At 25.6% G+C, this 13565-nt stretch overlaps 4 protein-coding genes across 9 annotated transcripts in view; all 4 read right to left on the bottom strand.

Annotated features, from left to right (window-relative positions):
* The window catches only part of LOC132919520 (uncharacterized), a 113832-nt gene that overhangs the window by 10747 nt on the left and 89520 nt on the right, over nucleotides 1-13565 (bottom strand). The window lies entirely within an intron of this gene.
* LOC132919516 (diphthine methyltransferase) lies at nucleotides 40-7780 on the bottom strand. Of its 5 annotated transcripts, none has more exons than XM_060981180.1 (5): nucleotides 7585-7780; nucleotides 1483-1795; nucleotides 1160-1420; nucleotides 486-624; nucleotides 40-428 (listed from the first exon to the last, which is right to left on the bottom strand). In XM_060981180.1, exons 2-5 carry the CDS (start codon nucleotides 1793-1795, stop codon nucleotides 77-79), a joined length of 1065 nt encoding a protein of 354 aa, XP_060837163.1. In that variant the 5' UTR covers nucleotides 7585-7780; the 3' UTR covers nucleotides 40-76. The 5 variants fall into 5 exon arrangements, with proteins under 5 accessions (XP_060837163.1, XP_060837167.1, XP_060837164.1 ...); XM_060981184.1 differs by having other exon boundaries at nucleotides 7663-7761; XM_060981181.1 differs by lacking the exon at nucleotides 7585-7780 and adding an exon at nucleotides 7343-7529.
* LOC132919513 (DNA replication licensing factor Mcm5) lies at nucleotides 3854-7000 on the bottom strand. The gene is made up of 3 exons (XM_060981176.1): nucleotides 5842-7000; nucleotides 5050-5777; nucleotides 3854-4628 (listed from the first exon to the last, which is right to left on the bottom strand). The coding sequence occupies exons 1-3, from the start codon at nucleotides 6640-6642 to the stop codon at nucleotides 3968-3970; spliced, it is 2190 nt and encodes a 729-aa protein (XP_060837159.1). The 5' UTR covers nucleotides 6643-7000; the 3' UTR covers nucleotides 3854-3967.
* LOC132922066 (uncharacterized) lies at nucleotides 8294-11937 on the bottom strand. Of its 2 annotated transcripts, none has more exons than XM_060985386.1 (2): nucleotides 11712-11937; nucleotides 8294-10648 (listed from the first exon to the last, which is right to left on the bottom strand). In XM_060985386.1, the coding sequence occupies exons 1-2, from the start codon at nucleotides 11789-11791 to the stop codon at nucleotides 9832-9834; spliced, it is 897 nt and encodes a 298-aa protein (XP_060841369.1). In that variant the 5' UTR covers nucleotides 11792-11937; the 3' UTR covers nucleotides 8294-9831. The 2 variants fall into 2 exon arrangements, with proteins under 2 accessions (XP_060841369.1, XP_060841370.1); XM_060985387.1 differs by lacking the exon at nucleotides 11712-11937 and adding an exon at nucleotides 10975-11212.

Here is a 13565-nt window from a genome sequence, read left to right as displayed (position 1 = left end):
TATTCTGTAATGTATAAGAAAAAAATAAAATTAATAAAATAATATTTATCAATACTTTTATTTATAATATATATTTTTATAATTTCATATTTACAAAAAATAAATCTAATCTATGGTCATAAAATGAACATGTAGAAATTATTTTTTTGTTTTTTGATTTTGTGTCATGTTGAAATTGAGTATCGTTTTGGTGACACCAATCGGCTCCATAGTAGAGCCTATTGCTTTTTTCCCCAAAAGATTGACAAATATTAGCTACATTAAACGATGTGTCTATTATATGAGCAGCATTAAACATTGAAGCACTTAAAAGATATTCTTCTTTATTAGGTTCCCATTTCAATCTCCAAACTCCACCATCGACTTTTACATTATTATAACTATGTTTCATATTACGTACGTCCCACAATCTTATATTTTCATCATAACTAAAAAATTGGTAAATTACATTAATATATAGCTATTTATTTAAAAAAAAAAATTACCTTCCTGTAACAATTATATTTTCTCTGATTTTATTTGATGAGCAAGTTGTTACTCCTTGTTCATGTTCTTTATTTTCAAATACAGGTTTGTCAAATTGTAAACGTTGGTCATAACATTTAAATTTACAATCATCACCACCTATAAAAATATAATTTAATTACCTAAATTACATGACATATTTACAAACCACATTAAATTTTAAAATAATGCAAACTATTTACTTTTTTTTAGTTCAACATTATTTTAAAATTTAAAATACTATTTAGGTACTAACATTTGACAACATATTCAGGGATAATAATTAAGGGTATCGTGTCATTTCAGATTTTTTTTATGATGTACGAGGTATTAACTATCAAGCAGGCCCTTTTGAAATTTCACCAGGCCATATAAAAAAAGATATACTACATAATATATTATATACATTATCCTGCTTCCAATTATTTCTATACATCAACATAAATAATAAAAATAAATTTAAAAATTAAAATACGATAAAAATGTATAACAAAATATTTGCTTATAACCAATGTAATTTAAAGTGATAAATAATAATTGTGCATTATTTCATCAGGGTGCAAGCCAATTGAAAATATTTTAAAAGTAAGGGGTGCAACCACACACCCTGATCCCCCCAAACTATAATAATTTATAGTACTAATAATAAATTTACCTGTGTATAATATGTTGGGTTCCCAATAATTGTAGGTAACAATCCATGATTCAAAATTATGAGCTTTGAAACTGCGTATGAGTTGGTCATTTAAATTGACTAAAGTGATATAACCACAAGAATCGCTAAATGCAATGCTTTGTGATCCATTCTCATAAAGGGATGACCAAGCAATTGATAAACTCATATGAGATTCACCGTCAGTTTTTGGAAGATCAAAACTAGTGAATAAACTTAAAGATAAATCTGTACCTTTTTCATCTAAAAATTATAACAATTAACTATATGTATTGTCTTTTGATTATTATTGATTGAAAACTCACCCAAACAATATATACTAACATGCTTGCCTGACAATGCAGCTGCTAATAATATTTGTCCAGAAACGATAAAAGGATTCCACTTTAAATCTAGCACAGCATCTTCGGGGACACTCTGAACCAATTTAATCTTTTTTTCATTGTCTAAAGTGAATAAATTAATAGTGCCAGTTTTTGATTTGTTTGCTTCATCAAGTTTATAAGTTCCACATACAAGCACATTGTTGTATTTTGGTATTGGACACCATTCTACAGAATCTGCAGGATAAATAGTATCATATGATGCAAAATGATCCACACTACAATTCATAGACATCTGTAAATAGTATCATAAAATGGAATAATTAATTTTAAATTTACTCAATTAAGGTTCTTCAAATAAATATCTTCTATAATTTTAATAATCTTATACAAAATTTGCATAACACTGACAATGATATTACTGCAAAATTTGACTGTAATAATGTTATTAACTGGGTTTGGAAGTTTTAGCTAACATCTTAAATATGCACTTATAAGCACATGTGTACTATAATATGCAAAATTACATTTTTAATAAATTTATTATAATAAAATTATATTATTTTATAAGGAACAAGGTCATTTCAAAATTTGTACTACAAACATATTATAATAATATTGAATTTATAATTATTATATATTAATATATTATTATATAATTTATAAAAATAATTATGAATATGTTATGTCTTTAAATGCCTATCAAATCCAACTACATAATTATTTTATCAAAAAAAATAACAGAAATATTTGTATTATTATAGTATTGGATTACTTTTAAGTTTTATTTTTATATTTACATATATAACTAAAAAAACGAAAAATTTCAAATTAATAATCTAATAAATTAACAAAAAAGTTAAATTATTTCAAAATTATTATAAAAAATTATAATTTTAATTATTTTATTAATTTAGTTAAGTTCACAAGATGATTAGAAAATGTATTAACTAGATAAGAAAATAAACTTTATAACTAGTTAATGCCCCCCATATTTTAATTCATGTGTAGTTGTCACAGATAGTCGGCATGGCCAGGGCCGGGATTCCTGCCTGGGCCCTTTAACTGTGTTACCCCAAAAATACAGTATAAAATTATTAGCCCCAGAAAATAACTCCTGCCTGGACCCTCAGGTACCCAGGCCGATCCTGGTCACAGCTCAGGAATTAAGTGGATAATATCAGCTACTCTTAATTCTTATACTAAAAAAGAACATAAAAGCATTTGCGGTAAAATTTCTTATAATTCAAATTCTAATATTATGCCCTTTCAATGAGCAATTAAAAGAATTTGTTTGATTCCATTCATTGGTAATAATTAATACAATTAATAATAACAAATTAACATACAATATTACACCTTTTACATGTACACTACATATTAAGTATAAAATATTTTGTTTTATACAACAAATACAATATTGAAAGTTAAATTAGGATTAAAATAATAAATCAATCAGATACGAGTTGATTAAATACAAAAATTAAATAATATATACTGCAATGTTAAGTTGTAATCTCGAGTTTATAACTACTTATAAAGTTAGATATTTTATATTACAATTTCTCAAGGAAAAATATTTCAAAAAAAGAACTACATGCCAATTCTTTTTTATATTTATATTAAGAAACTTACAATCTGTAATTAATTATATACAATAAGTAAAAGCTGTAAATAAACATATTATACATAAAATAAAATAATACAAGAAGCACATGATGTGGGACGTATCGATTCCTACATAACTTATTTAAATGTATCCACAATTTTTGTATTTTTTATAAAACCAACAATCTATTAATTCTATTAATTTATTTTTCTAGTTTTTAGTAATGAAGACAATAAATTATTTTTAAAAATATATTAAAATTCTGTAAACTAAATACATTAAGAAGGGAACACCATCTGTATCAATTATCAATTAGCAGAGCCATAATTAGGTATTTACACCCAGTCAATAAATACCACTCTCATTACACACGATAAAAAAAATGTAATATAATAGTTTAAAAAAATATATACTTTTATATGTTAAAAAATTGAATTAAAAATGCATTCTTATGACTGGAAATACTTTAATTATACTATCAAAATTTGTAGTGGTATTTAGTTCACTATAATTTTAAATACATTTAAAAAATTTATGATATTAAATTACAAATTATGATATAATAAATTACAAATTACAAAAATATTATCATAGGAAATAAATCAATAGAATTATAAGAGGATTAATATAATGAAAATTTTAAAAAATATCATCCATTATACCCTTTACAAAATATGACCCTGACCATAGGTACTTTTTTTTAGTCTAAAAATATGACTAATTCTATATAAAACAAACTAAGAATAAAAAATATCGATTATTTATTATAATTCTTATGAATTTCAACACAATATGAAATACATTTTTAATTGATACAGTATATTAAAATGGCAAATATTTTTAAAATTTACATCATAATTACTTTAATCTAATTAACATTTTACGTTGCATAATGTGTTGTATTTCACCTCTCCTGATCATCAAATATATAACTTTATCTATAGCTCGTTGTGGATATTTTTGTCTCAAAAAATCTTGAATTATACTAAATTCAGAAACTTGAGATCCAATTGGGAATCGGCGTTTCAATTGTTTTTCAATTCTCTGTAATGTATCTATGTCTTCATCGGTTGAAAAACCTTCTACACCAGATAAACAGCCCGATGTAGCTGCACTCAAAGTAGATACTTGAAACAATCTTAATGCTTCATCTACATGACTGTCAGTAGCAAAAGGTTGCAATTGCATTTTAGCTAAAGATTCTGCAATACGAATTATAGCTTCTAACTGTCGAACAGTAATCGGAATGGCAAGTTTTTTCTCAGATTCCAATTCATGACACCCAGTTCTCATAATTACATAACGACTTTTAAGCTTTTCACCAGCTTCTTCAGATAACCGAGGTCCACAACGTTGACGACAATAATTCAAGAACTTTTTGATTGTTGCCAATGGTAATTCTCCTTCAACTTCTTGTTTGGCTTGACCATTCATTAAATGTACATTCATGATATGCTTAGCCAATATCATATCTCTATTTTGATTATGTTCATCTTTAATGATAAATATCATATCAAACCTGGAAAAAAAATATATTTATTTATAGGAATGAACGCTGTACGGCTAATAATAACTATTTATGAATTATATGATAATCAACTATACAAATTAATTCAATATATTATTAATAATAAATATATCTATAATCTATGGACTTTTAAGAAAAAATATTTTTAGTTTAGTACTGACAAATCAAATTTTAACATTGTTAATTTATAAGGTCATTTTTTAAACGTTTTTAACATGATGAATTATTTTTTAATTTAGGTAAACTATTGATATAATAAAAAAATAATTGTTTTTACCAGTAAAACTTGGTACCTACATTTTCATAGTTTTTAAATTTTGATTTTATAGGCAGTACATTTTTTGAGATTTTAAATGAATATTTTTTTATTTTTTATTCTCAGACATAATAATTACTCAAAATATCATATTACCTAGATAAAATTGTAGGCATGAAATCAATATTATCTTCGCCTTTACTGTCATCCCACCGACCAAATACTGAATTTGCAGCAGCCATCACCGAACAACGACTGTTAAGAGTAGTTGTTATGCCTGCCTTAGCTATTGATATGGTTTGCTGTTCCATAGCTTCATGAATCGCAACTCTATCACCTTCTCTCATCTTGTCAAATTCATCAATACAAACAACACCACTATCAGCTAAAACCATTGCTCCACCCTCTACTACAAAATTATGAGATGTTGGATCACGAGTTACAGAAGCTGTGAGTCCAGCAGCTGAAGAACCTTTACCAGATGTGTATACACCAATAGGTGAAACTTGTTGTACAAATTTTAAAAGTTGTGATTTAGCTGTACCAGGATCTCCCAAAAGCAATAAATTTATGTCTCCACGACGAGTTAAACCATCTGGAAGTCTTTTCCGAGAACCTCCAAAAAGCAAACAAGCTATTGCTTTTTTTATATCACTAAACCCAAAAATAGATGGTGCTATTGACTTGGCAATACGATCATAAATATCAGGAGATGATGACAATTTTCTGAATAATTCTTCATCTTCAACAGAAGTTGGAATTGAAGTAGTGAAACCTCCCACCTGATCATCCATTTGAAATCCTAAAACTCTTAAATATGGAGCACGCACACCGACCACAGTACGAGAATTTTCAGTAAGTTTTTGTTTTTTTGAAGTTTTAACCTGAAAGTATATTGATTTAAAACTAAAAAATATGAACAACAAATCAAATTTGTATAAATTTTACCTTTTTTATGGAATAAACACCAACTACCATAACCCGGTTTCCTGGAACTACACGTTCACATAAGTAGCGATCACAATATAATTGTACATGTCGAGGCATTTCTCCTTGAGGTGTAGAGTCACTTAATTCTTGTAATTTTAAAATTTGAGAATCAACACATTTGCATTTGTCTGGTATAATAAAATACGGGTCCAAAGGGCATTGTGGACGGCCAGCTTGTTCAGTTGTACATTTTCTTGGCAAAATATAACCATCCATGCCAGGTTTTACAGGTAAATGTGGTACTACATTACGACAAGATCGACATTGCAATGTTATCTGTGTAGCTTTAGCCCGAATACTTGATGCCGATACTATAATGCCAGGAATTTTTACCAACCGAGAAACTGACTCAGATTTAATAGAACGCAGAGAAGAAGCCAGTGAATTTGTTGACAATAATATTTGAATATGGTCAATATCTTCCAAGTTATCAGATGCAAGCAATTCTTGTGCTAACTCTGTCGCAGCTTCTTCAAATGCTGGCAAATGATCCACTGGCTGTTTGTATAACTTATCAGCAAGATTTTCATCAAATCCAGCTAAATCTTCGACATTTATTTCCATCCAATATTGACCCAAGTTACAATTTCGCTTTAATGTATCTCTATATTTATAGTTAAAATTTTCTTCATTGTATGTTTTTAGGAATTCTTTGAACGATTTTTTTATTGATCTTGCGTTCAACAATGATGACGCCAAATTGTCATCATCACCGAATGTATCAGAGAAAAATATACCAGGTGTATCAAATCCTTCCATATTTATTTAATAAAGTTTTAACAATTTTAGTAAAACTACTATAAAAAGCGTCACAATTTGACAAAATTAAAAGATTGAAATTTAATTAAATTTAAACAGTCAAACACAAAACCAAATACAAAAATTATGCAAACATTGAACACTGACACGCTGAAATTTAAAATAATACTATGCCACTATGGTAGTAATCGTATTAATATAAATACCATAAATGTATACGAGTTAATACTTTAAAAGTTACCACATAACACATTTACGGATTTACAAAATGTACACTTGACGAGTAATAGCTAATACACAATACGGTGAATTTATTCAGCAGATTCGAGTTAATATTTCCTAACAAAGCAAATGATAGCTAAGGGTAAATACTAAATGGCGGGAAACATTGTTATTAGTATAGGAAGTTAGCAACACTAAAATATTTGTTAAAATTTTATTACCAATTATGTAGACAAAGTTAGATACGTTTTGTAAAAACTTAAAAAACATTTGAACATTTTATTTTAAATAATAAAAGAAATTAATGTAAAATTGTAAGTTAACACAAATAAATAATTGTTATTTTTTTAAAGTTAATTATATATTATAAATATTTTATTATCAAGAATTAAATATTATAATCATCAAAACCCATTTTTTTTTATCTATGAATCATAATTGACCATTCGGAAGAGTAGTTAATATATTTATTATTTACTATTTAATTGTTACTTGTTGACTGTTGTACTTGATGTACTTGACGTTAACACTTGTCTTTATATTTGTACTATGAACATTGTACTATTCTAATTTTTTAATGTATTGACGACTTATGAATATCGTAATATTATAATTATGTTAACATATTTTATTTTCATAATGAATAGGTACGTCACACCATTGTCGAGTTTAATGTTACGGTATCTATGTGACACAAATGTAAATTTAGATATACATTACCTCAGTACCTGAAGGCTGAAGAGCAATTGGTTCAAAAAAAAATTTATTAAATAAGAAGTGTGATAGTGATACACTTACATACACTTGAAAAATTTAAACTGGAAGACGAATGAGTACCTAATGTTCACATTCACACCGTCGAACATTTTATCAGTGTTAACAAAGTTGATACAAAATTATGAATCCGAATATCAAATAACTACAATTTTTCCAATATAATTTTTTGCTCAGAAATTTTGAATCTCACGACTCATAATAAATATAATAAATAGTGACGAATTACTGTTTAAAAATACTATTATTAACGTATATGTAATGATTGTTATCATCAACATTATTCTTATAGTGGAACCACATAATAAATGGAATTTCATTTATTTGTGGAACGCTATTGTAGTATTGTCTATTGGGACGAAGACAATTTACGATTACAATTGTATAAAAAATAAATATTTGAAGCGCCAATTTTAGCTATATTATATATTGTTGCTAACAAAAATAATATCCAATGAAGTCTACACCCAAACATCAATATTAATTGTTAATATATATATGTTACTCAATACTTTATAAAAAATTTATAATTTTTTATTTTCGGTATGAACATAGCTGATTTATTCATTAGGCATAATACCAACAAAAATAAATTATATACCGCGAAAAGGATTTAAATGACAGGAAATATCACATTAAAGAAAACAAAAGAACATAATAGTCAATATAGTTTTACTAGTCAATTTCAAATTTTATACTATGTTTATATATTAATATAATACAAAATACAATTAAGTGATAAACAAATTGAATATAGTGAAAATATTTACTTTATTAATACCTATAATTGTGTAAAAACTTATTGGGTATCAATAAAATAATTGTATGTCATATAATATTAATTAATACTGATCAATACAAAATTAATTTTGTACAATAGTTACTCTTTTTTTTTGGTTTTACACGGAACAAATGATTATAAATATTATTTACTAAAATTTCTTATACAACAAAGAAACAACAAATTATAGTACATTTATAAAATTAATTAATTATGTTTTAATTCAATAGTGTCTTTTGGACATTTTGTTAAAAATTAAAGCATGGTAAACCCTGTTGAACAGTAGGTATCTAAATTAACTATAAATACTATTTTCAAACATTCATATTATGCTAAGAAAGAGGCATTTACCACACTAAAAAATTACATTTCAAATTGATTGATGTATTATATTATATTGTAATTTACGTTATAAATTGTATACGAGTAAGTTTTTAAAATATAATATTTATACATAAATATATATTATTACTATACTTAATTTCATAATTGTAAAAATATATTATCATTTTTTTACTGATAAAACGAAATAATCTATGATTCATCCCATAAACATTAGCTAATATAATAATAAACCTACCCAAAATTAAATTAAAAAATGATCAAATACAGATTGTGTATCTAAAAATATGATTTAAAATAGTGCCTGATCATTACAAAATAATTAATTTAATACCCGTTTAGTATAAACTTTGTACAGTTAAATAAAATATTTTGTATAATATACATAAAAGTTTAAAAAAATAATACAAATAAATGTAATAACTAAAATCTTAAAAATATTTGTATAACATTTGATTCTTAAGCATAAATAGTCTAACAAAAATAATGAAATTGAACAGATACCCTGGTAGAATAAAAATGCGATTTTAAATTTAAAGGCCTCAGAAAATATCATTATCACTTTGTTACCATTATGTTGAAAACATATTTTTTATATATATATATGAAAAATACTAGTAATACTACCCCTTAATTATACTACTGTCAGTCATTAAATTAATAAGATCTTGATTAATAAAGTTGTTTTTTACATACATTTTTATGTGCAAGAAAACACATTGACATTCAGAAAAACTTTGAAATTCCAATTTTTGTAAAAATATTGCTACATAAAATATTTTAAATACATTAAAAGAAAATACGTTTATTTTAGTTTCAAAAATAAAAAACTAAATCCCCAAGAAGTAAAAACATATTATTTAAATTATACTTATTTATATTTTGTTATCTATAACCATTGGTACTAAAAATATATAAGTGTTAGGTATAATCTCTTTGATCTATTACAGTGATTTTGTAAATAATTAGTTTAATTTCTACTGTCTTCAAATAAAAAAAAAAAAATCAATAATTGTGTTTTAAGTTATTTGATTATTAATTATAGTATTTCTTTGTAAAATGTATAATACTTAAAGTTGTCTAGATACTTTTTCAACTTCTTTTAAACATTCGCTTACTAATGCTTTAGCTTTATGAATTGATTTTTTCAACCTTTCAGTAGAGTTCTTACAACCTGTATAAATTGGTCGTATCGACCCAGACATTTCTTCAATAACCGTCAATAACTCTCTATATTTAGCCCAGCCATCTTCACTACTTAAAGAATCAATATCAAATGTTTTTTCAACATTTTCTAATTGACCAGATATTCGGTCTGCAGTAGTAGACGGTGGAGGCATATGTTCGTGCTTATAATGTTTAGTTTTGTTTTGTGTGTTTTCTTTATTGTAATTCACTGCAGTCTTTTCTTTAGGTTGTTCATATGCATATGATTTTCTTTTATTAACTTGACTAAAATTCATCAACAATTCAGGATAGTTAAACGGCAAATTAAATGGCCATTGTTGTTCGTATTGAGCACTATAATTAGGATAGTTATGATGTTTGCGATTCATTGTCAGGTCTAAGAGTGGATTGTAATTATTCATATCATTGACCATGTGGTTTAATTGAGGCATACTAGATTTTCCACGCTTGCGGGGTGCACCTCCTTGTGCATTTGAGGGCAATGAGTGTTTATTTTTTGATTTGCCACTGCTAGTGTTTGGTACTAGTGATAATGATACTGTACTTTGCGGGGAAGTAGAAGAAACTGCATATTGACTGTTGGATTTTGAACTTTGTGATATAGGTATGATGGTCAACTCTGAATGGCATCCCATATTGCCAGACTTAATTGCTTCCAATAAACTATTTTCCATGATATCAATTTTTAAATTTTTCGTCCTAAGAATTATATATTAAAAAAATAATGAATGAGAATATTTGTTATAGTAATAAATATGCAACATGTAATATAGACAATATAGTATCATTAAAATATAAAATAAGATATTCAGACATCATAAACAATAATATTGATTGAAATTGAACATCTAAATAAACAATAAAAATAATAAGTATATAATTTTAATTATTATTAGTTTTATTATAAAAACAGATATTTAAATAATAAAAAGGTCAATATTTTTGTGAAAGTTTAAATTTATTACGTAAATGACCTAATAAACTTGTACGATATTAATGATAATAGGTAATTGATATACACTTACTCTGCTTATAAAGTTTTAATTGTGTAGTTTTAAGAAATATTAACTTTCCTATAGCAATGTAAATAACCATTCAGCATCATAAAATAACTATAATATTATAAGAATTAAGAAGTTGTTTTAAGATATTTCATAAACTAAAACAATTCAATAATTAATGTAATTACAATTTACAATATTATTATTTATTAACTTGTGGAAAAACAAACGTCATTTCATCTATCATATTATCATTTATAGACTACAATAAATACATTCTACAAACCACAATGGAAAGATCAAGATTGAGAATCAAGAACGATAAGGTAAATTTATTATTTATTATTATTAAAACCGTTACTAGGTTCATTTTGGAGTTTGGACATAATATTATTATAATTATTCATAATTGATATTTGAATATTTGATAAGAAAATAAGACTGTATATCGTAGTGCTATAAAAAAAATAGTATATAATATACTATATTATACTATATACTATATATGGCCGGAATGTTATTTGCGGGGTTCATAATATTGTTATATTATTATATAAAATTAAATTAATCATGATTAACACGAGACTGATGAAGAGAAGACTCAAGACATTGTAACTTCTCTACATCATAGTATTCATAAATTCGTAATTAATAATGTGATAATCATAGATATAAATATTAAATTTAATATACGTATAATATTTATTATTTATGTGGCAATAACTAATATAAAAATTCTGAATAAAAAATTATACACATACTCTTCACATTTTCGCTTGTTTTTTTCTTTGTTTTGTAACGTGTGCTCTTCATCTGAAATCTGAACTCTCTTTTTATCCATTTTAAAATTACGGAAAAAAATAATTATATATTTTACAATAGGTAATATTAGTCATATTATTAACTGTTATTTGTTTATACTGTTTATAGTTTGGTTGTCATAGTAATTATTTGACAAAATGCAAGAAAACTATAATTTTTCAAAACTTTTTATAATAATAAAGATAATAATATATAAAACTAAAAATTACAATATTGTGCAATCAGTAAACGGACGTTTCGTCCACATCAATTATTATGAAAGGACATTTGGTCCCCGGTAGTTAAACGTTATTTAACCATAGGACGTTTGGTCCCCGGTACTTAACATCATTTGTCAAATTTAATTTTTAATTGATATAACTGAACTATATAAAAATATAATATACTTACTAGTTACTACTTACATAATTCTTTATGTTTTAATATTCAGTCAAGTCACTATTTCTTTTAAATTTCAAATGTCAATAATATATTAAAATTATTTTCACAATCACTTATTATTTTAAAAAAATATAAAATTTCAATTTCAGTACCTAGGTATAATTATTATTTTATAATATAAATAAAAATTTCAAAATAGTATTACAATTATTTTCTTTAAAATGTTAATTATTTAAAATAAAAAGGAAAATGTCATTATCGTTATTAAATTTAAATTCATTACAATACATATTCTCATAATGATTAGTTTTCTTTGACAAATTTATCAATTCAGTCGCTGCAGATTTATTGAACATCTGTAAAGACTCAATACGAAATACGAATATAGATTTTGAATATCTAATTTTTTTAATGTTTTAAAATTTATTCTTAAACCCCTATGCCACATTGTTGGTTCTAATGTTCTATAATTATCATATTTTGTACACGGTTCAAACGTTGAAAAAAATTGGCGAGCGTCGTACTTAACGAATTGTACCGTATTCTGGAACGGCTTTCATTTGCACGAAATTTACACGAAACCCTAGCTAATTTATCTAATATATCGTTTGGGCGAGCCTAGATATTTATGAAATTTATATAGACTTTATATATACGTTTTCCTTCCCATTTTTAGAGACTATTAGGACCAGAGCCGTGCCGTTGGGGGGGGGGGGGCTAGGGGGCATGCGCCCCAGGCGCATGGTTTAAAGGGACGCCAAAAACATTGAAATGCATAAAGCATAATGATAAATAAAATAGGGGGGGGCAAATATTTTTAATTTTGCCCTGGGCAAATCTTAACGGCACGGCTCTGATTAGGACTCTCAGTTAACTCCAAGTTCTAACTACCAACCCGGTTAGGTTAGGTTGGTCCAACCGGTATAAATACTTTTTGTTGTAAAAATATTTATTTAGCGAAGTTAAATAATTTTATACAATTGTCAATTTAGACTATACATTTTATAAAATATACACATACATGTATTAATTAGAATATACATTTTAATTTTTAATTTTTATACAATTATTATAATTTTATATATTTTATTAATATATATAGTATATTATGTAGGACTAAATATTTTAAAATATATGCCCGTCTTGTCACCGTCTTAGTACAATCTACAATCTAGCAAATTATTGTTCACTATCTATATTTGTAAATAGGTTTTGACCCTTTAAAATAGTTATCTGCAGCGATCAGCCGAAATAATATAACAATAATATTGAATTGTAGACGTTGTAGTAAATACAAATATAAAAAGTGGGCAAGTGGGTATCGCTCTGCTGTATAGTAGAGATGGAGAGTAGGTTACTGGTCACTATAATGGATGTGTTGAACTTTAAATGCTTATAAACAAAAATTGTGA

The sequence above is a fragment of the Rhopalosiphum padi genome, chromosome 2 (assembly GCF_020882245.1).
Source record: "Rhopalosiphum padi isolate XX-2018 chromosome 2, ASM2088224v1, whole genome shotgun sequence".
Classification (NCBI taxonomy): Eukaryota; Metazoa; Arthropoda; class Insecta; order Hemiptera; family Aphididae; genus Rhopalosiphum; species Rhopalosiphum padi.
The sequence above is the reverse complement of the archived record's forward strand: the minus strand, read 5'-3'. Positions and strand labels throughout refer to the sequence as shown.

Bases quoted from the DNA above. Each gene is read 5' to 3' on its own strand.
- LOC132919513 (XM_060981176.1), bottom strand. From the start codon at position 6,642: ATGGAAGGATTTGATACACCTGGTATATTTTTCTCTGATACATTCGGT. The intron at 5,778-5,841 runs GTAAAATTTATA...ATATACTTTCAG, and splicing joins GTGTTTATTCCATAAAAAAG to GTTAAAACTTCAAAAAAACA. The intron at 4,629-5,049 runs GTAATATGATAT...TTTTTTTTCCAG, and splicing joins ATGCCTACAATTTTATCTAG to GTTTGATATGATATTTATCA.
- LOC132922066 (XM_060985386.1), bottom strand. From the start codon at position 11,791: ATGGATAAAAAGAGAGTTCAGATTTCAGATGAAGAGCACACGTTACAA. The intron at 10,649-11,711 runs GTATGTGTATAA...TATAATTCTTAG, and splicing joins AACAAGCGAAAATGTGAAGA to GACGAAAAATTTAAAAATTG.
- LOC132919516 (XM_060981180.1), bottom strand. From the start codon at position 1,795: ATGTCTATGAATTGTAGTGTGGATCATTTTGCATCATATGATACTATT. The intron at 1,421-1,482 runs GTGAGTTTTCAA...TATAATTTTTAG, and splicing joins TGTTAGTATATATTGTTTGG to ATGAAAAAGGTACAGATTTA. The intron at 625-1,159 runs GTAAATTTATTA...ATATTTTTATAG, and splicing joins ACCCAACATATTATACACAG to GTGGTGATGATTGTAAATTT.